This window comes from Acomys minous (assembly GCF_964271855.1).
Source record: "Acomys minous genome assembly, chromosome: 7".
NCBI lineage: Eukaryota > Metazoa > Chordata > Mammalia > Rodentia > Muridae > Acomys > Acomys minous.
Genome location: NC_140488.1, coordinates 34,906,276 through 34,933,702, shown reverse-complemented (window position 1 = coordinate 34,933,702; position 27,427 = coordinate 34,906,276). Strand labels below are relative to the sequence as shown.

The window sequence follows — 27,427 nt, the reverse complement described above, 5'->3', positions numbered from 1 at the left end:
GTTCTATTTGGGGGGTGGATTTTGGGGGTGGAGGGTCTCCCAGTGCAGCCTACGCTGGCCTGAAACTTACTATGTACTAAAGGCTAGCCTGAAACTTCACCTTCCTGCCTCCATCTTCTGAATGCTAAGGTTACATACTATGTTAGCACGGCCAGGGTGAAATTCTTAGTAACTTTTTTCTTCTAGGAATTTATTTTATGGGGAGGCAGAGGCAGGTGGATTGCTGTGAGTTTGAGGCCAGCCTGGTCTACATAGCAAGGGCCCTACTTAAAAAATGTTTTGGGTAGGAGGATCGCTGTGAGTTCGAGGCCAGCCTGGTCTACAAAGTGAGTCGAGGACAGTCAAGGCTACACAGAGAAACCTTGTCTTGAAAAACCAAAAAGAAAAAAATGTTTTGGGAAGCTACAATCAAGGCGATAACAATTGGGATGTAATATGAATAAATTACAATAAATAAATAAAACATGTTTGATTTGTGTGTGTGCGTGCGTGCACAATGTGTGTGAGAGTGAACACAGGTGCATCTGTGCTATGGTGCACATGTGGAAGGCAGAGATAGCTTGTTGGAGTCTGTGCTCTTCATCGCTACACCATCTTGCTTGTCCTTTTTAAGTTATTTTTGAGACAGGGTCTCACTATATAAGCTCAGCTGGCTTCAGACTCAGAATCCCCCTGCCTCAGCCTCCAAAGTGTAGTGATTCCAGATGTATACCCCAATGGCCAGCTTCTTCTTGATGAATGGTTTTCACATTGCAGTCAAGGTGCTACTGGTGATACTGTCTTGATAAGCCATTGTTCTCCTTCATTTGCCTGTGGTATTTCTCAGGCAGGTTTACCTTTCCTTGACCATGTTATCCAGAAGTCCCATCTGGACTGAACAATGTGTATAATACCGTGTTTTACTGCTTGTATCAAAGTGTTACATTCATTTTATTACCTACATTTTATGCATTGGTATAGAGATATCCAAGGCCCTCAGTATTGCTTGAGTTTCTTCCTGGTTTTAATTCAGAACTACTAGGCAGTGCCTTAGCTTCAGTTCCTGTTTCTTTATTACACTTGTATTTTCCAGAGCGCCCAGAAACACAATAGTTTTTTATATAGAGTCCCACTAGGTATCACTGGAGGAGTGAATTTCTAATGAACTGACCAATATTGATTATCAATATAATCATCATCATTAATATTATTCTTTATTCTCCTGACCGCTCTTTATTTCTGATCTTTTTCTTTTAAAAGTTTGTAACTTTCAGATTTATATTTTAAAAGTTGCAAAAATAGTATAAGGGGGCTCAGAATATAATTCGGTGGTATAGCACTTGCCTAGCATGCATGAGGCCCTAGGCTCAATTCCCAACTTTGCAAAAAGGGGACATTTGGAAGTGGTTGACATCTACAATACAAGAAATTCCTAGTATCAACAGAAATAATAATAGCCCAGTTAAAAAAGTGAGCAATATGTGGGCAGTGGTAGTACAAACCTTTAATCCCAGCACTCGGGAGGCAGAGGCAGATGGAGCTCAAAATTTGAGGTTAGCCTGGTCTACATAATGTGTTCTAGGACAGCCAGGGCTACACAGAGAAGCCCTGTCTTAAAAAAAAAAAAAAACAGTGAGCAGAGCCCGGCGTGGTGGCACACGCCTTTAATCCCAGCACTCGGGAGGCAGAGGCAGGTGGATCACTGTGAGTTTGAGGCCAGCCTGGTCTACAAAGTGAGTCCAGGACAGCCAAGTCTACACAGAGAGACCCTGTCTCAAAAACTAAAAAAAAAAGGGGGTGTGGGGGCAATAAACCTACACTTAATCTTAGCCAAAAACCCAGGAAACTATAGCAATAAACCTAATCAGACATTTCCTAAAAAATGGTTTATGAACTGGTCAATAATCACGGAAAAAAAGATGTTCTTCATCATTAGTTTTAAGGTAGTGCAAACCAAAGCCACAATGAGGTAATAATTCCTTTTATCAACAAGAAAGAAGATAACAAGTAGAGAAAAGGGAATTGTTGCATATCATTAGTAGGTATGTAAATTAGTTAATTCTACCCTGGAAAACTACGAAGATTACTTAAAAGATTGGTGTATTATATAATTCAGCAATCTTACTAGTAGGTATATACCCGAAAGAAATGAATTGGACACGTTTTAGAGACACCTTGTCCACATTCATTTCAGTACTGTTCACAATGTTAATCCTGAGATTCAGCAGAGAAAATTCAATTTCACTATTTTGGGCCAAATTTGAAGCAAGTTTTATTAAATAGTAAACAACAGATGGGCTTTGATCAGGACCACCCCCTGGAATTTCCCAGCTAAGTGACCCTGAGACATGTTGCAGGCACTTATATTGACAAAACCCACAGGCCACCATACTTTCCCATGAGGCTTTGTTATTTCCCCAAAACTACAACTCCCAGCATTCCAGGAAGTTACCTGACGCTTGGGCGGGTGGGGCTTACAGGTTAATTTCGGGTATTACAATAATAACCCTTAAGTAGACACAGCCTGTGTGCCGATCATCTGACAAGTAGACAAAGAAACTGTGGACCATATGCACAATGGAATGTTGCTCGCCTAACCAAATGATGAAATCCTGTCATTTGCAACAACCAAAAATAAAATAAATGTTAAGAAAAATTTAAAAGGCTAGGGATGTAGTTTCATAGTAGAATGTTTGTCTAGTGTTTACAGGGCCCTGAATCCCATCCCCACCACTACAGAAAAAGCAAACACTGGAGCTGCAAGGATTTCTCGGTGGTTAGAGGCACTTGCAGCTGTTACAGAGAGGCTAGGTTCAGCTCCCAACACCCACCCACATCAGGCGGCTCACACTGCCTGTAACTCCAGTTCCAGGAAATATACTGTCCTCTTGTGAACTCTGTGGGCAGCTGCACACCTGCACACATGTGCTGCACATAAACACACACAGCACACATATCTACCGATATTATTTATTGTTTATTTATTTTAAAGTTGGTCAGCCAGGTGTGGTGGTACATCTACAATCTAGCACTTGGGAGGCACTAGTGGATCTCTGAGTTCAGGCGAGCCTGATCTACGTGGTGACTACAGGGCAGCAGAGTTATGTGGTGAGACCCTGTCTCCAAAAAGAAAGGAAGGAAAGAACGAATGAATGAAGAAAGAAAGAAACCAGGGAAAAGAAGAGACAGACACAAAACCCACACTCTTCAAATAGAATTCTCTATAATTCCTAGTGTGCATTAAGTCTACGATTTGATCCTCAGCATTGGAAAAAATTTTACGTCCATGCAACTTTGCTTTAGCTGTTGTTTCAGCGAAGCAGTGACTATGGCTTTCTCAGGAAATGCCTTACTCTTATTTGACATGCACAGGGCAGTCATTTCCAAACCTGAATTACTGATATAATCAGTTGTAAAGAAACACTGTAGCAGCCAGGCGTGGTGGCCCACGCCTTTAATCCCAGCACTTGGGAGGCAGAGGCAGGTAGATCGCTGTGAGTTCGAGGCCAGCCTGGTCTATAGAGTGAGTCCAGGGCAGCCAAGGCTACCCAGGGAAACCCTGTCTCGGAAAAACAACAACAACAACAAAAAGAAAAGAAAAAGAAAAACACTGAAACACTGTAGCATCTCACAAACATGATTCAAAGAGTTCCCTTAGGATTAACAAGGATGGATTCAAAATGGCTCTTTTGGAAGACGTCCAGTTATCCTTATTTGCTGATGCTAGCGCCCCACACTTAAAAGACTCTAGAGGACACAACAAAGTTTCCAGCCACAAAGTCAAGAAGCAAAAGTTAGTAGTGTTTGGAGCACCAAAAGCCTAACAATGAGGACTGCAGCTTAGTAGGGTGTAGTGACCTGCCAGCACCTTGTAGGAGGCAGAGACGGGAATCCCTAGAGGATGCTGGTCAGATAGACTAGCCATGTCAGGAAACGCTGGGTTCAAGTAAGAGACCCTGCATCAATCTATAAGCCATGGAGGAAGATAGCCAACATCAAGACCAGGCCTCTACACACATGCGCACATACATACACCTTTGCATACATACCAGTCCACACATACCACACCAAAAAGAAAGGAGGAGGAAGGAAGGAAGGAAGAAAGGCAGGAAGGAAGGAAGGAAGGAAGGAAGAAAGGCAGGAAGGAAGGAAGGAAGGAAGGAAGAAATCTTTTTCTTTCTTTTTTTTATTTTTTGGTTTTTCGAGACAGGGTTTCTCTGTGTAGCCTTGGCTGTCCTGGACTCACTCTGTAGACCAGGCTGGCCTCGAACTCACAGCGATCTGCCTGCCTCTGCCTCCCAAGTACTGGGATTAAAGGTGTGTGCCACCATACCCATCGAAGAAAGCTTTTCTATGTAGTAATAGAAAACTTCCTAAGAACTCAGGGGGCCACAGGTCCCACTGGCAATTGCTTCAAAGATATAAAGTTAGGGAGATAGCTCAGCGGGTAAAATACTTTCTAAACAAGCACGAGGACTAGAGTCAGGATCCCTATGGCCTACGTGAATGTGGTCCTCAGGAAACGGAGACAGGAGCTCTCCTGGGTAGATTTGCCAAATCGGTTTCCTCTTAAGTAGAATCTGAGTTTAAGTGTGTGTGTGTGTGTGTGTGTGTGTGTTTAACTAGTGGAAGGGGGAGCAAAAGAGAGTAGTAATAAGGGGTAGATATGAGCACAGTATCTGATAAGTGTGTGCAAAGGCGTTATAATGAAACTTATTTTGTATGCTATTAGTAATTTCCAAATACAAATCTAGGGGCTGAGGTTGTAGCTCAGCGGTAGAGTCCATCTCACATGCATATCGTAGCTATACCGGCTCAAATAAGGTACACCACTGAAACTTTTAAGAAAACAAAAACTCTCCTTGGAAGACCCACTGACATTAGGGCCGTTGTTTCACATTGCTAGGCTTCTTGGAGCTGCTACCAATTAACACACCATACTCACAGCAATGCCTGAAAGCCCTGGAGGAAGCTGTAGGCGGCAGCTATAGATGAGGTGGGAGAGGGCAAGGGAAGAAAACAAGTGATGTGCCCACTGTGCTGGCTACTTTTACGTTAACTTACTATAAGCTGGAGTCATCTGAGCAGAAAGAAACCTCAATTGAGAATATGCCCCCCCCACCAGATTGACCTTTCTTATTTGATGATTGATTGGAGCAGGCCCAGTTCATTGTGGGTGGGGCCACCACTGGGGCTGGTGGGCCTGAGTGCTAGAAGAAAGGAGCTTGCGGAGGCCAGTAAGCAACAAGGCCTTTTTTTTTTTTTTAAATCAACTATTGACTCCAGGTTCTTGCCATGTTTGAGCTCCTGCTCTGGCTTCCTTGACTGAGGGAGAACAGGTAAGATAAAATCAACCTTTCCTCCTTAAGTTGTTTTTGGTCACGGTGTTTTATCAAAGAAACAGAAACTCTACCTAAAACACCCACTGTGTCCTAAGTGTAGACAGGCCTGCAGGCATTTTGCCTTTGGGAATTCTGAAGGTTGGACAGCTGAGGGTCAGGTGCAGTGCTGTTTTCGACTGTCCCAATTATTTCTATAAAACAAGCAGTAATTACTTAGAAGCAGGCTTCTGATCGAATTATCTGTTGCCTTTCTGAACCCTGAGGGAGTACTCCTGATCTTAAGGTCATTTGTGGCGAATAGTTACTCAGTTTCAGGATTAAGGGGCTCAGGGAATCCCTGAGTCCGACAGCGCTATAGCTGGAATCCAGCAATCTACTCGATCTGAGAGCTCTTCACCTGGAGCTAGAAAAGCCAAAGGTCAACTGCATTCTTAACCTTTTTAAACCTCTTCTCCTTCTAGGTACTCAATTTGCCTTCCAGTTAAAATCATTTCCTCACCTTGAGGCCCAGTCCTTTGTGCTCTCTTAGGCCAATTCCCAGTGAGATCTTAGTTAGGCTATTTGCAAGCCAGTCTGAGACGTGCTGACAGGATAGCACCCAGCTGGTACCTCAGTTTTCTCTGGCTTCCTGGACAAAGCTTCGCCCTGTAGTGTCAGGTCTAGGGTGAAGTTCACAGAACTTGACACAGAACAACTCAGCAACCAATATAAATGAACCTCATTTGTAAATGTAATGTTTTAAAAACTCAAAAACGATGCAAAAAAAAAAAATCCTTGGATTGTTAATGTTCAGACCTTTACAAAGACAGAGACCCCGTCCTGAACTGGCCTGACCTTGATTTCTGTGCCTCACTGGAATTCCAGTCCTGGGTCTCCAATTTATTTTCTTTGTCAAAAAAAAGTGTCTGAATGAAATCTTTTACTATTCCATTAGCTGTTTATCTCGATTCCTGGGGTTTAAAAGCGGTTTTGTCTGTCTGGAGCGTCTTCAACTTAGGCTTGGCCCAAGCCCGGTTGTTTGTTTGTTTGTTTGTTTTGTGTGTGTGTGTGTGTGTGTGTGTGTGTGTGTGTGTGTTTTCCCCATTTGGGCACACTTATCTTCACCATCCCTCCCTTCTCAGGGTCCAGGTCGCAAGTTGTAGGTACTCCCTGCGCCATCCATTTCCCCCCCCCCCCTTACTCTGGTCTAATCAGGTGCCAAGGGCAGGCGAGGCTGGAAAGGCGACCAGGCTCCTCCCGCATGTCCCGAGCCACTCAGCATCTCAGCCATTCTGCGCGCCTGAGCTGGGCGCCCGCCTCCGCCCGCCCCTTACGCCGGCAGCTCAGCGCCGGGCTGCCACTATATAAGTCGGCCATTTGCTTTGCTCCGCCCCAGAGTCCCGGAGTCTAAGCCGGTTGTCAAGCCTGTCCTGTCCCGCAGTCGTCTGCCTCTTCCTTTATTCTTTCACCATGACAGATGCCGCTGTGTCCTTCGCCAAGGACTTCTTGGCTGGTGGAGTGGCCGCAGCCATCTCCAAGACGGCGGTAGCGCCCATCGAGCGGGTCAAGCTGCTGCTACAGGTATGTCTTGGGATCGAGGGGCCCAGGCAGGAAGTAAAGTATATGCCTAGAAAGGGGGTACCCTAGTGGGAAAGTGGGACTCAGTCTTTAGACTTGTGGCAAGGTGAAGGCGGGCCCTGGTCACAGTGTCAGACCGAAAAGCAAACCGGAGGAAGGAGCCTTTAAGGATCTGGAGTTTGGGTGGCGCAAGTGGTCGGGGCCAGAGGGAGCTGTGGCGCTGGGGACCATCCCCAGCACAGAGAACTAGGATAAGGCTGCGCGACAAGACTCTGTCTACCCAGGATTTAGAGTCAAGGGCAAAAGGCCTGAAAGCAGGCACTGGAATACAGAACACCTGGCCTTACCGAAAACCTCAAGGTCACGGCAAGGAGATTACAGCTTTGGGCAGGCCACGCGGACCGGTTCGGCGGGCGCGCAGCCGGCGAACAACGCGGTGTAAGCTCGCCGGCCGGCAGGCCGGAAGTGGACGCTGGGAAGAGCATGTGCCGGTTACGTCCGCCCCCGCGCAGCCCCTCGCCAGCCTTCCTGCGGCGCGCTCGCTGCGCTCTGCCTCTAGGGGGCGCTCGCGGTCGAAAGTCGTCACCACTCCTTCCCCCCCCCCTTCCCGGGCCGAACAAAAGTGGGGGTAGGGCGGAAAGGAAGCAGCTCAGGAGACCTGAGAGGTTGACTGTGGTCACCAAGGTGACCGTGTCCTACGTAGGTCCCACCCTAATGCCTCTGAAACTGACGTGGAGGAAATGACCTTTCTTCCTGGTCTAAAGGTCATAGATCCACTTGAGGGTGCCCCACTCGCAGAAGTGGAGGCTTACTGCTTCTGATGGTGCAGATCGGCATAGCATCAGTGCTCAGGATCGTCCAGCTCCTGTGATTCTGAAAGCTAGATTTGGAGAAAGGGGAACCAACCTTGAATATTACGCATCTGTGTTCTTCCCTTTCCCCCTCTCAGTGGTTATAACTGTCCCTATTGCCTTCTTCCTATCCATCAGGTGCAGCATGCCAGCAAGCAAATCACGGCAGATAAACAATACAAGGGCATCATAGACTGCGTGGTTCGTATCCCCAAGGAACAGGGAGTCCTGTCCTTCTGGCGTGGTAACCTGGCCAACGTCATCAGATACTTCCCCACCCAGGCGCTCAACTTTGCCTTCAAAGATAAATACAAGCAGATCTTTCTGGGTGGCGTGGACAAGAGGACCCAGTTTTGGCGCTACTTTGCAGGGAACCTGGCATCAGGTGGTGCCGCTGGGGCCACATCCCTGTGCTTTGTGTACCCTCTTGATTTTGCCCGTACCCGTCTAGCAGCTGATGTGGGCAAAGCTGGAGCTGAAAGGGAATTCAAAGGCCTTGGCGACTGCCTGGTTAAGATCTACAAATCTGATGGGATTAAGGGCCTGTACCAAGGCTTTAATGTGTCAGTACAGGGCATTATCATCTACCGAGCTGCCTACTTTGGTATCTATGACACTGCAAAGGGTAAGTTTGCTATATGCTTAGAAGTTGTGGGTGCTTTGGGTATTTATTTGCCATGCTGGGAACTCAACCTAGGGCCTCATGCATGCTAATCCAATGCTGAGCTGTATCCCCCAAGCCCTAGTTTTTTTTTCCTTTTCTTTTCTCTTTTGAGACAGGGTCTCACTGTGTAGACCAGGCTTCCAATTCATAGCCACCTGCCTGCCTCTACTTCCTGGGTGCTAGGGTTAAAGGCATTACCACCATGCCCAGCTCCTGTTTTGTTTCTTAAGCTAGGTCTCTTGTATTGCTCAGGTTGACCTTAAATTCAAGGTCCTCCAGCCTCTGGTTCCCAGGTGCTGAGATTTTAGGCTTGAATCAGCTGGATTGTGTGTGTGTGTGAGAGAGAGAGAGAGAGAGACAGAGACAGAGAGAGAGAGAGAGAGAGATTTGGGAGTTGGTTTGGTTTGGTTTTACAAGACAGGGTTTCTCCATGTAGCTCTGGCTATTCTGGAACTCACTCTGTAGACCAGGTTGACCTCGAACTCAGATCTGCCTGCCTCTGCCTCCTGAGTACTGGGACTAGTGATGGTTGTAGCAACCTAACAGAAAAGCTCAACCTTTTTTTCATTTCTAATTGCTGAAGGAAGCCAATGTCTCCCCATGTAAAACTCATGGTAGATAAAATGTTGGTTGGTTGGGTGTGGAAAACTAGGTCAGCAGAACTGCATTTCGATTAAAGAAAAAAAAAATCTCTTGCTGACTTTCAGGAATGCTTCCGGATCCGAAGAATACTCACATCTTCATCAGCTGGATGATCGCACAGTCTGTCACTGCTGTGGCTGGCCTGACTTCCTATCCTTTTGACACAGTTCGCCGTCGTATGATGATGCAGTCGGGACGCAAAGGGAGTAAGTTCTGCTTGAGCGCAAGATATGGGGCAAGTTAGGGGCCACAAACTAGTGGTGGCTACCTTTAAAAACCGTCGCCTGACGCTAAAGATAGACAGCCGAGTGGTAGAGGGCTGGCCCGTCATACTCAAGGCCCTAGATTCAGTCTCCACTGTCATAAAACATGGTAGGCACTGAAGGGATGAGGGTGACAGGATCCATGTTGGCTACACAAGTGCCTGTGAGCAAGCCATCTAAAGATGCCCCCCCACGTCACCCCCCATGTCACTCCCCCACCCCACCCCCCAAAAAAAACAAACCCTGGAATTGCTTTTTAAAGGTGGGGCTCTGCTTTCTTTAGTGTTAGGAATTGGGAGGTGTTTGCTGGCCTCTAGTCATCAACTCTGTGTCTTTATTTTCTGCAGCGGACATCATGTATACAGGCACGCTTGACTGCTGGCGGAAGATCGCTCGTGATGAAGGAAGCAAGGCTTTTTTCAAGGGCGCATGGTCCAACGTTCTCAGAGGCATGGGCGGTGCCTTTGTGCTGGTCTTGTATGATGAGATCAAGAAGTACACATAATTATGTCCTAGGTGTTCTCCCCGAGAACAGGCATGTTGTATGATATATTGTATCTTGAACATTCTGGACGGATTCTCTGGGCTTGTCTGTTTTCTCAATGGCAACTATGACCAGTTGAAAAGTGGGAAGCAATAATATTCACCTGACCAGTTTTCTCTTAAAGCCATTTCCATAATGAAAATAATGATGGGACTCAATTATATTTTTTATTTCAGTCACTCCTGGAAATAAAAATTGAAGAAATAAAAATATCTTAAAAAGAGTTTTGCTTGTTGTTTGTTTTCATATAAAAAAAAAATCTGCCTTGTGTATGGGTAAGCACTACATTTGAATAGAGGCCCTGGAACTCACTCTGTAGACCAGGCTGGCTTCAAATTCATAGAAAGGTACCTGTCCCTGCTTCCACCCCCACCCCCCAAGTGCTGGAATTAAAGGTATGTGCCACCCTGCCTAGCTGAAAGAACTTTTTGTTTTATTTTGTTTTTTCAAGATAGGGTTTCTGTGGTTTATCCTTGGCTGTCCTGGACTCACTTTGTAGACCAGGCTGGCCTCGAACTCACAGAGATCCACCTGCCTCTGCCTCACAAGTGCTGGTATTAAAGGTGTGCACCACCATATCTTGGCTAGCTGAAAGAACTTTTAAAAGCCCTTGTCAGCGATCAATTTTGCAAGGAACAACTTGGATATGTACCAGTCATTATTCCCAATTCATTAGCAAAATGTGAGGCCAGTGTATCTGAAAAGTTTTGGTCCATTGCCTGTAGCCTGTCACAGCTGCCAGAGCTCCCCAAAGGTACCCTGTCCCTGCGTCTCCTATTCCTGTAGCTATTAAACAAGAACCATAATGCAAGTTATTCACTTTCAAAGGACTGTTATGAATACCACCTCACATAAATGATTTTTTAAAAAATGTAACCACAGTTCTCAGTTTTCATCCAATTGCCTTCTTTCATCTTCACCTGACTCAAGCCGTTTTTTATTTAATCTCATTCAAAGCAGAGGATTAGGGCTGGCACCAATCTGCAGTGCTAAGATGGTAATGCTGTTCAAGATTATGGAGTGCTGGGTGACAGCCACCACCTCATAACTCCTTTTACAAAGGAGAAACAGCACCTGCATCTTGCTTGGCATGCTCACATCCCTGCTGGTGGAGAATGTTCCTGTTTCTTTTGGAATAAGCTTTTATTTGGGGTCCACAGGGGAGCATGTGCAATTTTGGAAGCTGTTCATTGGGCCTCAGAAATCCAATGGATTTTGCCAGTACCATGAGATTTATATGAAGAATAAAGCATCCCGTCAAGTCTCAACATGTATAGAAAGTAAGATGGGTGATTACACGCACAGAGAAAGCCAGGGAACACACCCCGCTCACTGGTGTGTGTTAAAGGTGTTCCCAGACAAATAATGGGACCTGTTAATGCCTGGGGGATGCTGTGCACCTACTGGCCAAGCACCTGAGTCACGGGGGAGTTCAGTGAAGAACTCTGAACTGATGATGTCAAGGAGGCAGCAGCATTCTCCCCTGTGTGAGTGAAACTGGCAGTCAGTGTTGCTTTGCCTCAAGTCATTCATCTTCCATGGTCATTCTTCATTCAGGCAAAGAGAAAAAAAAGCATCATCTGAGATGTCTCCGGAGGGAAATATTTTAAAAGCAATGCTGCTCTGGTATCACAGAGGCCTGAGCTAAAATCTGGACTCTCTGGGTTCGACAAGTTTCTTAATTTCTCTAAGCCTCTGGGGTTTTTTGTTGTTGTTGTTGTTGCTTGTTTGTTATTTGTTCTGTTTTGTTTTAATGCATAAAATGAAGGTAATGGCACCTGTTCAGCGGGTAGTTGCAAAGGCTAATTTGTTGATGTGAACCAGTCACTACAGGACATATGCAATAGGCACCCTCTGAATGGTACCTAGGGCCATCAGGAAGTAGGCGAGCTTCCAAAATTCTATGATCAGAAGAAGTACCTGAGCCGGACTGTGCTGGCGCACACCTTTAATCCCAGCACTTAGTTCGAGGCCAGCCTGGTCTACAAAGCGAGTCCAGGATAGCCAAGGCTACACAGAGAAACCCTGTCTCGAAAAACAAAACAAAACAAAACAAAAAAGTACCTGAATTGTCACAGTGGATGGTCTCAGGTAAGTCAGTTCATTTCTGAGCCTCCTTTCCCTCACTGGTGAAAAGGAGTGTTGTGAGGATGAAGAATCCCCACGGCATCTCATCAACACCCCGATGTGAGGTTTTATTTTGCTATTCTGCACCCATTTCTATTGAACAAAGTACAGCAGCAGCGATGAATTAATTCAAGCCTATCTTAAAGCAAAAATCGAGATATACCATATTGTGTGGCATTGACATAAAATAAGCTTCAGGCCAGGCCTTTCAGTTACAGATTTTGTTCCTGAGAGTGAAGGAGAGGCTGTCCACTTAGGGTTTCAACCACAATACAAGAGGACCCAAGCCCCCTTTATGGTTATTACAATAGATGTGTATTCACTGAGCTGCCAGCTATTAAAATGAACGTAGGACTGGGCATTAATGATCAGAAGTGAGACCTCCTGTCATTGGGTGGCTGACACAGATGAGGTGGGGGGGGGGTTATGAGTTCCGTTGTTGTTCTTGCTATTCCTGTCGCTCAATGATTTTTGAAATTTAATTTAAAGACAAAGTGATTGTAATCTCTCCAAGCTGTGCTGGAAAGTGCTATAGCATTCATTACATCTATTATGCTCATGTGGACGTTTGTCGGTACCCAATCTTAGCAACACCCTAATCTATGCTGTTATTTTGTTACTATTCAGTGCCTAACAGAATCTGTGGAGCCTGATTCCAGGTGAGAGAGCCAGAATACAGGTCAGCTCGTGCACAGCGCGCGTCCTGTTCCAGAGGGCCCCTCCACTCCGCCTCTGGAAGCGGTGTGCCGCGGCTGCTCCAGAGCGCCGGGGAGAGAAACAAGGGGTACCTTCCCAGAGGAGCAGCTGTCGTGGAGGGTAAGTCATTTAAGCCATTATTTTGTACGAAAAGAGATGCAGATGTGCTAGACTAGGGGTTTATTAATTCAAAAGTATTTTAAAAACCTAAACTGCAAAGTGAGTTCTTGTAAACCGGGACCATTGCTGGCACTTCCCCAGGCTCCCGGGGGGTGGGGGTGGGGGGGTAATCCATTCAGTCTCTTCTGATGTTGTGGATACTTTGGGAGACAAAAATAATATTTTCAAAGTATTGATTAGTGTGCAATGGCTTTTCAGGTATCAGTGTTACTAGGGTGCATTTATTCTGTTTCTCCTTTGGTAGTTCTGGATATGGTTGGTGTTTGTAAGTTGCCTTTTTGGGTTTTTTGTGTGTGTGTTTTTTTGGTGTTTTTGTTTTTTAATATAGTTACTGTCAATACCAAGTCGTAAAGAAAAGGTAATGAAATGTGCAGTAAAGCTCTCCGCATCTAGCCTCTTCCGTACCTAGCCTCCCTCTTCAAAAGTCACCATTATTGGCAGTTTCTGGGTCTATCTATCCTTTCCAAATGGATGCTTGTCATTACAACAATACTAATTTATCCAAACCATAGTCTTACCAGTTGGATTTTAAAATGTCACTTTTTTTTTTTTGAGAAGAGTGTCATTCAGTCATAGCTGAGACTCACAGATGTTGTCGGAGGCAAGAGGGCAAGGAAGAGGTAGCTTCTAGACCCTAAGCAAGGTTTATTGAGTGTGGCCTTTTATTAACACCCCAAAACAGTACTTTCCTTTGGGGTTTTAGCCATGATCATGGAGCACCCAGGGATCAAAGCTCCAAACCATCTCTAACATTGGAGCCCTAGTTTGCCACCCATGAAAGGCTCTGGGGGGAAGACAAACTGTAAAGTCCCATCTGGTTTAGACATTCTCCAGCTCCATCCTTTTGACAGAAAATGCAGAAGCAACGAAAGGACTTGGATTAGGTGATTTAATCATCTCCAGAGCACATTTGAAGATACCTAACACAATTGTGACCATGCTGCTTCTGACTCATAGCAGTCATTTACAGACTGTGTGGGTGGGCTGGTGTTGGCAAGCAAAATTACAAATGTAAAGGTTTTCATCAATTTCAGGACCATGAAGCGGAGGCACAAAATTACAGCTCAGGGTGGTAGGTCAGAGGTGGTCTGATGTACCTCCAAATAATTAACATCTGTCTTTTCAAAGCCTTGTCCTATTATGTGTAATGCTCCCTTCTGTATGCAGGTTGAAATTTATTTAAACAACAAATACTGGATGCTGTAATTTGGGGATGCCTTGTGTTACACTCCAACTATTTGGAGGCGCTTTCCTATTATTTTGGCCATTATTTGCTGGATGTGCAGGTGAACCAGGTCAGAGGCATGGTGCTCCTCTTAGCCAACCGCTCCAAAGAGCCTTCGGTATCCCAGCAACAGACATAAACACTGTTCAGGCGACAGTTTGGGCGGTTGCTTTTCACTGGACCCTTTTCAGAGACAAAACTGAGTTGAATTAAAGGCGCCTATTAATCTGTGGGTCTCCGTATGAATGCAGACAAGAGCGGGCAACGGAAGCCCGCCTTGAACATCCAGCCTGGGACTTGAGGACGCCGTTTGCCAACCCAGGGAAGACATTTAGCACTGTGAGATTTAAAACCCAATCACAGTAAAATAAATAAATAAATAAATAAATAAAAGAAAAAAAAAAGAAAAAGAAGAATCGCCCTGCCTCTAGTTTTACTCCCCAAATGGACATACCCAAAGCAAAGACTCTTCTAAATAGCTCTTGAGAGGTCAATTTCCAGGGGCCCGCGCTGGGGAGTGAAAAGAAAGCCCTTCTGTCTGAGTGAGCGCCAATGGCTGGATGTGAAGGGAGACATGTCAGCCAGGCAGTGCAGACAGAGGAGATGCTGCTAAGGCTGCATCCTCCCCACAGGCATCTTTGCATAGCCCCTCCCAAGCTCTAGAAAGGGGCCAGCGATGCATTCATTAGTTCTGATGGGTTGGTAAACTTTTCACAAGATTTTAAAGACAGGCTCTCAAATTCTGTAAGCTAATATTTTGGTAAATTCTGGATCCATTCCCGGCGTGGAGTTGGAGGGGGGGGATGAAGGGGTCTCCAGCCAGCGCAGTATATCAGGACGGTAACAGATCTAAGCTTGGGACTTCCTTATTACTTGACTGCTCCCAGAGCCGAACACCCCACTCCTAGGCTTCCTGCTCAGGACTGCTCACCAGCTTTTGGGCTTTTGAATTGCTACAGTGTTTTGTTGGATAGTCAACTTTTCACCTAGCTGCTTTGTTGCCTCAGTTACTCCATCTGGAGTACAAGAATAATGATAGGTCCTAATTCAGAGAGGAAAAAAAAACATATAGAGATAAAAGGGATTAATATGTAGAAAGTTCTTAGACCAATGCTAGAGACCCATTTTGAGCAACATATTTGTTTTTGTGGTTGTTGTTCATTTGTATCTATCTATCTATCTATCATCGCTCTATCACATATTTATTTATGCTGGGGATCAGAACCAAGGTCTCACTTATGCTCGGCACATGCTACATAACTAGGCTGTACTTCCAAGCTTCAAAAAAAAATTATATTATTGTAACTGCTAATTGCTTTATCAAGATATTTTACTGTCGATGGGTGGTGGTGGTGCACACCTTTAATCCCAGCACTTGTGAGGCAGAGGCAGGTCGCTCTCTATAAGTTCGAGGTCAGCCTGGTCTACAAAGTGAATCCAGGGCAGCCAAGACTACACAGAGAAACCCTGTCTGGAAAAACAAACAAAGACATTCCAGAGGCAGAGGCAGAGGCAGGCGGATCGCTGTGAGTTCGAGGCCAGCCTGGTCTACAAAGTGAATCCAAGGCAGCCAAGACTACACAGAGAAACCCTGTCTGGAAAAACAAACAAAGACATTCCAGAGGCAGAGGCAGAGGCAGGCGGATCGCTGTGAGTTCGAGGCCAGCCTGGTCTACACAGAGAGACTGTGTCTCAAAAAAACAAAAAGAAAACGAAAACGAAGAAAAACAAACAAAAATGATATTTTATTTTAATGTCACTGATGGGGGGGCTGGTGTAAATGATGTATTTTTTTGTCTGTACATTTTTCTTTTCCTGCAGTACTGGAGATAAACTTAGGGCTTGTGCATGCTAAGCAAGAATTCTTAGAGGCAGGTGGATCTCTGAGTTCGAGGCCAGCCTGGTGTCCAAAGTGAGTCCAGGACAGCCAGAGAAAACCTGTACGCATTTTACATTTTTAATTGCTTTTTTACATATGCATTTATATTATTACACACATATAAAAATTTTTAAAACGCCTCTAGAAAATTCTACATGTAGTGGATAGAAAGTGAATCAAACAAAGACTGGAGAGAAGATGACCCTCCTGGAACGGACTGAACAAGAGGCGCATGTGGTCTGATTTTACAACACTGATTATGAAAGGGAGCAAAGGCCAAAATTATATCCGGCCTGCCCCGCCCCCACCGTCACCACAGGCAGTCAGTGCGACTCAGCCAGCCACCCCTGTGCGATCACGAGGGCCCCTGCTCTTGTAGTATTTCAAGGAATCTGTGAGGCCCTAGCCTGATTGCCCAATCCTGTGATTTCACTGCCCAGAGAAAGAAACTGCTGAGACCTGCCAATCCCAGGAGGCCTTTCAAAGGCAATAATAATCTCCTTTCACTTTTGCAAGGAAGTCCAGGGTTCAAGAGTCCATTCATTGTTTAAAAAAAAAAAACTGAGTTGTAAAAGCAGTGAGAGGTGGGAATGGAGCTCAGTGAGCAGAGTGCTTGCCCTGCCAGCCCAAGGCCAAGGTTCGATGCTCAGCACTGCGAAATATTTTAAAAATAATTTTTTAAGGCCTTGTAGTAAAGTAGCTTCACTGCAGAAATGAAAGTCATGGGATAAAAACACCCTGCTTGCCAATTAGACAATTGGCCATAGAAATTATAACCCTACTTCAGTCCCATGTTTGTCTTGAGTCATGTCACATTCCATCAGGTTTTCCATCAAGAAAATTGCAATCTAATTATGTGCTTATGCATGTGCATGTGCATGTGCGTGTGTGTGTGTGTGTGTGTGTGTGTGTGTGTGTGTGTGTGTGTTTACATTCAAGAAGGGAACTTTTTTCAGGAAGGTGAATTTTTTTATTAGTGGATAAATTTGATTGGTTAGTTGGTTGACTGAGAGAGAAAGTCTTGCTCTGTACCCCAGGTTCACATAAAACTGAGAATCTTTGTGATTATCCTGGCTCGGCCTCCTGAGGTGGGGGCGGGAGGCGGGGATATAGGAATATACCAGCACATCTCGCTCATTTCTTAAATGGGACTGTGGTTCTTTACAGATTTCTAGAACAAGGTAGATTGAAGTAAGAAAATGTGCTTCTGGTGATGAAATAATTGCTAACTACTACACACCAGGGATTCCTCTCAAGCCGCAGATGCAGGATCATGGCCCATTATTTGGACCTCTCCTATGTCAGGTGCTGCACTAAGCAGTCTACATGAATTCAATTCACCAGCCCTGCTATGCAGATGTTATGATTTGCTCCATTTCACAACTGTTACGATGAGGTCCAGCCATATCTGACCTATCAGAGGACTTCAAGGAATACTTCAAGGTGATCGGTCAGAAATGAGCCATAAAATGTACTGAAATGTGAAAGCCAACAAGGCATGGTGATGCATGCATGTAATTCCTGATCTCTTGAGTTCAAGGTCAGCTTAGGCTACATATGGAGAGCCTGTCAAACTAAAAGAAAGATGAAAGCCAGCTAGTTTTAGTATCCACCAACAAAGTCCTTTTGCAGATACCAAATAGCCATTTTCATCATGAAGAGCACTGCTGATAGACCCCATTCTCCACATGTGGGTGGGTTTCTATGTTAGCCAATGTTAGAAATCATGTAGGAATCACCATTGCACAAAATACTCAAACCAAAAGCTCTAGATTTAAGTTTTATTTTATTCAAATTTCGTCACCTTCTCCAAAACAGGTTTGCCTTTAAGAACTATTTCTTTGTGTGTGAGCAAGTCCCCAGGATGGAAACCATCAGATGGCTTGGATGACAAGCACCTTTACCCTCTGAACTCTAGGCCAGGGTCTCTCTGTGTAGCCTTGTCTGTCCTGGACTTGCTTTGTAGACCAGGCTGGCCTTGAACTCACATCGATCCTCCTGCCTCTGCCTGCCAAGTGCTGGGATTAAAGGCGTGCGCCACCATGCCTTTAATCAGTCCTGTGTACCCCACTCCACCAGGTTTGGGCTTGTCTTCCATGAAGGGTCTTAGCTGAGAATGCTAAGCCCCTGCTTGGGATACAAGAGTAATTAGCCTATTGGGTGAGACCCCAATTAACAAGCACATGAGCTAAGGACATTGAAAGCTCTTCACTTTTAGCCAGGGTGTCACTCAAAAAAAAAAAAATCCCAACAACAACAACAACAAAAACACCTCCACCACCACCACCACCAAAAATAAATAAATAAATAAAAAACAACAACAAAAAAACCTGAGGCTTTCATCTATTTGCTGATTGTGACTATTATTATTATTATTATTATTATTATTATTATTATTATTATTACTAATTACTATTAGTACTATTTTGGTTTTTTGAGACAGGGTTTCTCTATGTAGCCTTGGCTGTCCTGGAACTCACTCTGTAGACCAGGTTGGCCTCGAACTCACAGAGGTCTGCCTGCCTCTGCCTCCCTTGTATAGAGGATGCATGCATGCCACTGTGTACCTGTGGAAACCAGAGGGCAACTTGTAGGAGTCAATTCTCTCAGTTCTCCTCTTTCACCACCCAGGGTCAGAGTCAGTTCATCAGGCATGGCAGCAGAACCAGCGCACCAGCACCTGATGGAGAGAGAGTACCTCAGATGGGGAGACAGGAGCACATCCCTTCTGTTCTGTGACTAGTGCATATGCTCATGGTCCCACTTACCATTCTGCGATCACATCGGTCATTCTTATCTGTATAAGCTTTCCTTTAGGGTCTATTCCCAGCATGCCTTCCCCTGCCTCGTTTTCAAACCACACCTCCTCAACAGCTTTCCTACACGCCTCCAGGCAGTAATCACTGACCTTTCCTCTGGACTTCCAAAGCACTCCAGTTATGTCAGTTCCATGGGGGCAGGGATTCTGTTTCATTCATGGTGCTAACCTCAGTGCCTAGGAAGTACAGTACTTAGCAAGTAACAGATATTTAAGAAACATTTGTTCAGCTGAGCGTGGCGCATGCCTTTAATCCCAGCACTCAGCAGGCAGAGACAGGCGGATGGCTGTGAGTTCGAGGCCAGCCTGGTCTACAGAGTGAGTCCTGGACAGCCAAGGCTACACAGAGAGACCCTGTCTCGGGAAAAAAATGAAAAAAAAAGGAAACATTTGTTCAACTGATTAATTATTCTAATTGTCTGATTATATGGTGACAGTATATCTGCTTGTGTATCTCCATGAGGTGTTCTGTCTTATTCCTCTTTATATTTTACATTCCTACCACTGAACATAGAACCTAACACACATAGTAGATGTGTGGTAAATGCTCCTTGGAAAAAGAAAGGAATGAATGAATGAATGAATGAATGAATGAATGACAGGCTATAGGGTTTGTTCCTTTAGTTATTGATTGGCATGAATGAGCTTTGGTTTGATAGCTTGATACCTGGAAACAATTCTGCAGCAATAAAATGTTCAGAATCCTTTCGACTTGTATCTCTTTCAATTACTTACTTATTCTCTTTACATCCTTATCACTGCCCCCTCTCTCCTATCCTCCTGGCCCTGCCCTCCCACCCTCTTCCCCTTTCCCTCCTCCCCTTCTACTCAGAAAAGAGGACCACACACACACACACCAACCCACCCCCACACATCAAACTGCAGCAGGACTAAGTGCATCCTCTCCACTGAGGCCCAACAAGGCAGTCCAGCTAGGGGAAAGGGATCCAAAAGCAGGCAAGAGAGGCCGTACTGGGGGAAGGCCAGAGGGACTCGGAGGTGACCAGAACTCTCCAAGAAGACCAACAGAGTCACCTAATGGAGACCCATGGGAGCTCACAGAGACTGAATCATCAACCAAAGAGCATGCATGGGCTGGACCTAGGTCCCCAACACATATGTAGTTGATGGGGCAGCTCAGTCTTCATGAGGGTACCTATTATTTTGAAGCAGAATGCTTAGGAGCATAGATATAGATACAGTAGGAGTTTGGACGGAGCATGATTTCTGTATTTTCATTTCATTTTGCAAGCTAGGATACTCTGAGAGGCAGGAACATGAAAAAAAAAAATCCCCTCCCCTACCTTGTGTACACCCCAGATGAGTCCACTTCAAATGCTTTTACCACCGTCTGAACATATGCTGGCCATTCCTAAATGAACTTCTAACACAGAGCCACCCATATAGTGCTTGATGGGTATCTGGCTGCGACGGCTACAATAATGAACACTGGCTGTCATACAAGATGATTCAAGCCTCTCCAAGGGGAGAAGAGCGATCGTATTATTGGAGCACCTGAGGACACTGCCATTAGAGCTGCACCAACTGCACATCCATGTGACTAACTAGGGCTTATTAGACGAGGCATGTTCCTAGGCCTGGGCCTAAGTACCCTACTCTTAAGCCCATCCACAGAAAGCAGATGAAAACTTAAGAGTGGTTATGAGGCTCTGACCTGCTTAAAAAGCCAGTAGGGTCTGTTTTTCTCATATGCTGTTCCCTCTCACAATAATGCTCTTTGTCATTTCTTCAGCTTTTGCTGTCGGGCAACCCCCGCCTCCACCCTGCTGCCAACAGCCTTACAATGCAGTTTCCAGACGGGGGAAACTGAGGTAGCCAGTAACATATCGATATATAAAATCCACAGCTGAAAAACCCCAACGCAGCTTTTATTATTCAGGTTTGCTACAATAAAGCACCATGACAAAACAAACAAAAATCACAAAAATAAAAACAAAAAACCCTTGTGTGTGTGTGGGGGGGGGGACGTTATTTCCACTTACAGCAGGGCAGGAAGTCAAGGCAGAAACCTGGAGGCAGGAGCCGATGCAGAGGCTATGGAGGGGTGCTGCTCACTGGCTTGCTCCTCATGGCTTGCTCAGCCTGCTTTCCTGTGTACCCTAGGATCATCTGCCCAGGGATGGCACGGCCCTTGGTGGGCTAGGTGTTTCCCTTTCAATCATCAATTTAAAAAAAAAATGCCCCACAGGCTTTCATACAAGGCCAATCTGATGAGGGAATTTTTTCAATTGAGGTTCCCTCTTCTTCAGTGGTATTAGCCTGTGTCAAGTTGTCCAATAAACAATAAAAACACACACATCAACACACACATTTCCACTTCAAGAAGGCCAGCCACCCGATGGTGTGGTGTTTAGAAAATGACCTGGAGAGCCAGGGCTTGGTGGTGCAAGCCTTTAAGTCTAGCACTCGGGAGGCAGAGGCAGGTGGATCTCTGTAAATCCAGGACAGCCACGGCTACACGGAGAAACCTTGTCTCAAAAAAAAAAAAAACAAAAACAAAAAAGGAGGAGGAAGAAGAAGAGGAGTAGAAAATGGCCAAGAGGACTTAAAAGTGAGAGTGGCAGCCAGGTGTGGTGGCGCACGCCTGTAATTCCAGCACTCTAGAAGGCAGAGGCAGGCGGATTGCTGTTCGAGGCCAGCCTGGTCTACAAAAGTGAGTCCAGGACAGCCAGGACTGTTACACAGAGAAACACTGTCTCGAAAAACCTTAAAAGAAAAAAAAGAAAAAGAAAAAGAAAAAGAAAGCGAGAGTGGCTCAGACCAGAAGACACTGGCCTTTAGGGGTACTGATCCAACACATACCAGGAGTGCCTGAGGTGCTTGTGCAGCCCAGTCCCTTTCCAGATGTGAGGCTGGCAAGACACTAAACTCTCAGCACTTCCGTTTGTTCTGCTGTGAAAATAGCCTGGAGAATGGCACCTGCCTAGGGCTGTGGTGAGGATTAATAGAGTATTTTACCAGAAGCCTGGTAACAAACAAACAAACAAACAAACAAACCCGAAGTGCTTAAGTGTTCCTTCGGTAGCCGCTCATCTGGTTTCTTCAGATGGCGGGACTTCCCCTGGGAAAGTTTGCCTGGGCGCTTTCAGCATGGTGGGGAATATGATCGCTGCTGAGCAAGTGGCTTGTAGTTGAAGGAAACGCCCCTGCTCGCCACGCCTAGAACCAAGGACAAATAGGGGAGAAGGCTGGGAACGCCCCAAGCGGAAATCCCAAGTGCTCTGGGCCTAATGGGGGTTGGAAGCCGCGTGGTGTCAGACTGGACGAAAAGAGAAGCATAAGGAAGCGGTGGCAGCACAACGTGGTGCAGCCACAGGAGCGGCGGCTGCAGAATACCCGTCATTTCCACCTCCCTTCCGCCACCTCCAGGCCGATTTCTAGCCGTCCTTCTCAAAGCGGCCTGCAGAGGGCGCGCTTCTTCTTCACGAAGCCTGTTCGCCACACAGGCTGCTAGGCAACTACTGCAGTCTGACTCACCTCCTCCAGGAAGCCTTCCCAACACCGCGCCAGCCACTCGCCTGCTGGCCTGAACTCTGAAAAACGTCATCAGCACTGCATGATATAGAATTTGGGCATGTGCTGGCTGGCCAGCTAAGTGTGTGGGATGCATTAGGCAAGTCCTAGCTCCTCAACAATAGCATGCCTAGTATTCCCTTCGATGGCACATGTCCAACAAACGCTTGACAGGCCTCGACTTGCTGTAGAAGTTCCCAAAGGAGACTTTCAGGGTCCCAATGGCACAGTGCCTCGAGATGATAGAGACACCTACAAGGATGCGTGAAGGGCCTCAACTACCCCTTGGAACCTTCACTGACCACATGGGGTCAGGGGGCAATGGCTTGTGCAAAGCAAAAAACCATGTACGGGGGGATTCATTTGATTTTTTTCCCCCTAAGCTCCAGCTTTAATGTAGAAGCCCTGAGAAAACATGATTCTTGCCCTCTGCAAAACAGACCAGGGAAAAAATGAGAACGGCAAGAGACTGAGTCTGAAAAAAATCCCCCATGCGCACTAAGCCGCCTGACCTCGGGCACATCATGTCCCTTCTCTGAACCTCATTTTCCGCCTCTGTACCTTAGAGTCTGGCATGGGAGTGGGGCTGATCAAAGAACACCAGCAGTCAGATCTGTCATTCTTTCACTTTCCCGATGAGAATATATTCAGGAAGTCATTTGAATTGCAATTTTCTGGGTGAGAGATGAAATGGAAGCGGCTTTTGTGACAACCGTATGATAAAACAGCCATGATGGCTCTTTTTTTTGTTTTTGTTTGTTTGTTTGTTTTTGTTTTTGTTGTTGTTGTTTGAGACAGGGTTTCTCTGTGTAGCCTTGGCTGTCCCGGACCCGCTTTGTAGACCAGGCCAGCCTCGAACTCACAGCAATCTGCCTGCCTCTGCCTCCCGGGATAATAAAGGTTTGCCACTTTTTCCTCCCTTGAAATCCATAATAAACACTCAGTCAATGTTTCTTGGGTCAAGAGATAAGCTCCGTGTAGAGACGGGCGAGGCACGGCTAGAGAACACCAAATGTGTGCTCAACGCGTTTATTCTGACACGTGAGTTTCCCAGACACAGGTTCCGTGACTTCAGAGAGGGCTAGGATGATTGTGGCCGGTGGGGGGGGGGCGTGGGGGGCGGGCAAGGGAGATTCCACGATGGAGGCAAGATTTCGGATGGGCCCTGGGGACTGCCTTGAAGTTTGACACAAGAGCATGACAGTGGGGGGGCCTCAAGGCGTGACAAGGGTCATGGTGCAGAGGCAGGATGGCGGCACAAAGGCCAGGAATTGCAAGTGCCGTGAGACACGATTTCCAGTTGTGAAAAAGTCTCTACCTAGTACGTAGTGCCATCCCTTGCATATAGTGGGCTCCCAGCACGCGCTTCTGTAATCAAGGAAAAGGGGGCAAGGAAGAGATGGCAGGAACGAGGGAAGCGTATGTATTTGGCCATTAGAAACCAAAACGTCCTACAAATCGTGAGAGTTGGGACAACTAGGAGAATACAGCTGCAGAGAGCAAAAATAGCCTCTCCCCTGAGATTGGATGCCCTAAAAGGGGAGACCAGGGACACACATGGTTTGTTCATCCCTGTATTTTTAGCATAAACAGTAGCCAGCACCAAAAAGAGAGGGAGAGGAAAGTAGAAAGGGGGGTGGGGGCTAGTTGATAAAAAGATGAATGAAAGGGAGACAAGAGAGGGTGATGGGTGTAAAGATGATTGAAATACATTATGCATATGTATGAAAATGCCAGAGTGAACCCTATTATGTATAATTCATATATGCTAATAAAAACATTTTTTAAAAAAAGAACAGTAGCCATCACACAGAGAAGGCTCTAGAAAAATTATCTGAAGGAAGTGAATGTAGCAATGGTGGAAAAGGCAAAGAGTGGAATCAAAGGGCTCTGAGTTTAAGTTCTGGTTGCTATTTATAGCCTGGGCACTCTTGAGCAAGTTGGTGCTGCTGCTGCTGCTGCTGCTGCTGCTGCTTCTTCTGCTTCTTCTTCTTCTTCTTCTTCTTCTTCTTCTTCTTCTTCTTCTTCTTCTTCTTCTTCTTCTTCTTCTTCTTCTTCTTCTTCTTCTTTTGAGTCAGGGTCTCTCTGTGTGGTCTTGGCTGTCCTGGACTCACTTTGTAGACCAGGCTGGCCTCGAACTCGCAGCAATCCACCTGTGTCTGCCTCCCAAGTGCTGGGATTAAAGGCGTGCATCACCACTGCCCGGACTTAAGCAAACTTCTTAATGTCTCCAAGACTCATTTTCCTTTCCAAAGAATAATATCCACTTCAGAGTTGTCCTGAAGATTAATGGATATAACATGTATGAAGTGTATACTGTATCCCTTGAAGGCAGTAGATAGTGGCTTTAGTTTCCTTTCTATTGCTGTTTTAAAAACCATGATCAGGGGGCTGGAGAGATGGCTCAGAGGTTAAGAGCACTGAATGCTCTTCCAGAGGTCCTGAGTTCAATTCCCAGCAACCACATGGTGGCTCACACCCATCTATAGTGTGGTCTGATGCCCTCTACTGGCCTGCAGGTGTGTATGCATGTAGAGCACTGTATACATAATAAATAAATGAACAAGAAAGAAAGAAAGAAAGAAAGAAGGAAGGAAGGAAAAAACACGATCAGAGGGAAGCCAAGACAGAAACTATCAAGCAGGGCAGGAACTTGGAGGCAGAAACCTAAGCAGTGACTATAGGAAACACTGCCTACTGGCTTGCTTTCTATTGCTCTCTCAGCTTACTTTTTTTTTTTTGTGGGGTGGTGTCAAGACAGGGTATCTTTGTGTAGCGTTAGCTGTCCTAGACTCACCAGGTAGACCAGGCTGGCCTCAAACTCAACAGTGATCCACCTGCCTCTGCCTCTCAAGTGCTGGGATTAAAGGCGTGGCCACTACGCCCGGCCTAGCTGTACTTTTTTTAATATAACACAGGAGCCCAGGAGTGGGACTGCCCACGGTGGATTGAGCCCTCCCACATCAATCAAGAAAATGCCCCCCACAAACTTGCCCTCAGGCCAATTTGGAGAGGGCATTTTCTCAGTGGCGGTTCCTTCTTTTCAGAGGACTTCAGCTTATGTGAGTTGACAGAAACAACAAACAAACAAAATGACAACACTCCCCCACAGACACAAAACAAAACACAACAAAAACAAAAACAAAAGAAAAAAAGAGCACAGCAGCCTTTTGACTGGAACAGATCCCTGCAGAGGGCTCTGTATGCGGCAGGCAGCCAGGTGGCATTTGTGGTCTGACTGGTAGGTTGGGACCTTGAACCTTGACTCCCTGTAGGTACTGAGGGCTTGGCATTCGAAACAGAGGCTTGGATGCGTACCACGAAGGCAGGGTATGGTAAGACATGGGCTGAAATAAATAAAGGGGCAGGAGTGCCAGGGATAAGGCTGTTGTGACAACAGTCAGGGGATTTGCTCCAGGTGGGGATAGTGGCCAGAGGGTTAGTGAAAGGAGCAGAAGGCCAGAGGGAAATCAACAAAGCAGGGCTTTTGTTTATTTGTTTGGTGTTTGCCTGGCGTTGTGTTTAAGAACAGAAGGGGCGCTAGAATGCTGCCAACACCCACGAAGTGGGATTTACCACCAGAGGCACTCAACACCCTTGATACAGACTAAAAACGCCTGGGACATTCACAAGGAGCCCCTGGCCAGTGACGTCAGAGTGGCCCGTCCCTAGGCTTTGCAAGACTGTCAGCAGTGAGACTTGCTGGGAAATTTCAGACCTTTCATCTATTTCCCCTCCTTTTCCTCAAAGAGTCAGGCAAGCTCCGTCCACAAGGGGGCAGATGATGTCTGGCCAAGTCCAGTTTCAGCAGCGATTTGGCGATGTTTAAAAGGCAGTCTAATGATTTGACCAAGCAAGCACAAACACGGACGTGGACGGCATCCCTTCTCCCTGCCCTAGTAACAGGAACTTGGATCACAGAGGCATTTGAACTGAGATGTGCTGATGAACCGAACACTAGTGAAGTCCTGGCTAGAGTACGAGACATATGGATTATTGATGAGTTAATCTTCCGCCTGTCCCTAGGGCATGTCTGCCCTGCTAGCTGCATCTACCTAGCAAGGCTAGAAGTGGCAGAGTGACGTCCAACAGAACCCAGGCTAAGGCATTATGGAAATCCAAAAGAAACAGAATGTCCGGTTTCTCCGTGTAGCCCTGGCTTTCCTAGAACTCACTCTGTAGACCAGGCTGGCCTTGAACTCACAGAGATCCTGCTTGCCTCTGCCTCCTGAGTGCTGGGATTAATTAAAGGCATGCGCCACCATGCCTGGCTTTGAAATGGAAGAAGTCTTAAGGAGCTAAATGGACAGCAAGGAAACACCTTACCCAATGAGAGTTCAGAGCACAGCTCTGGGATCAGAGAGACTTGGGCTCAGATCCCAGTTCATGGGCTGAGTTCCGTTGCTTAACTTCCCGAGCTGCCGCTTCTCACTGGTGAAATGGGGGAGAGTGATAGGAGTGGCCATCTCAGAGGGTGGTTGCGGATTTTCATGCAGAAGTGAGATCATGCCTGCCACACAGTCAGCACTTAGGAAATGCTGCTGGGGGGTGGGGATTGGGGGGTTGTTCCTGTTGGCAGTTATGAAAAAGAAATGCGGTTCTGATGCATGTACCGAATGCAGAACAATTGGAAAGTACACATGGCAGAGGAGTACGGGCTACCCAGAGCTGGTGAAAGTGTGGGGGGCAGGGCGGGGGGGGGGGCAGAAGCTGGGAAAGCAGAGAAAGAAGGGCTTCCAGGCAGAGGGAAAGCGAGGCTGCTCAGGGGGTGACAAGGGGACTGCTGGGCTGGCCCTGGTGAATATACATTGTCAAGGACAGAGTCTGCTGTTGTGGAGCTGAGCAGATGCCCGGCCAGCCAAGCCCAGCACAGGACCAGGCAGGTTTTGCCAGGAACTTGTTTTGCTCCTGATCTCAACAATAAAAAGTCAGTGACATGATGGGAAAGCGTCTAGGGTGATTAGCGCAGCTGTCTCCTCCTCTTTAGCCTCAGTACTTGATTGGTTGATGATATGTGTATGCGTGCTTTGCTTGTGTGTATTTCAGCACACCACATGTACGCAGTGCCCATGAAGGCCAGAGAAGGCTGCCCAAATCCCCCCGGAACTGGAGTTCACTTAGTGACC

At 46.2% G+C, this 27,427-nt stretch overlaps 1 protein-coding gene across 1 annotated transcript; it reads left to right on the top strand.

The window, feature by feature from the left end:
- The first annotated feature begins 6,674 nt into the window (after positions 1-6,674).
- SLC25A5 (solute carrier family 25 member 5) lies at positions 6,675-10,065 on the top strand. The gene is made up of 4 exons (XM_084788424.1): positions 6,675-6,881; positions 7,868-8,354; positions 9,101-9,241; positions 9,646-10,065. Exons 1-4 carry the CDS (start codon positions 6,771-6,773, stop codon positions 9,801-9,803), a joined length of 897 nt encoding a protein of 298 aa, XP_084644550.1. The 5' UTR covers positions 6,675-6,770; the 3' UTR covers positions 9,804-10,065.
- Positions 10,066-27,427: the final 17,362 nt, after the last annotated feature.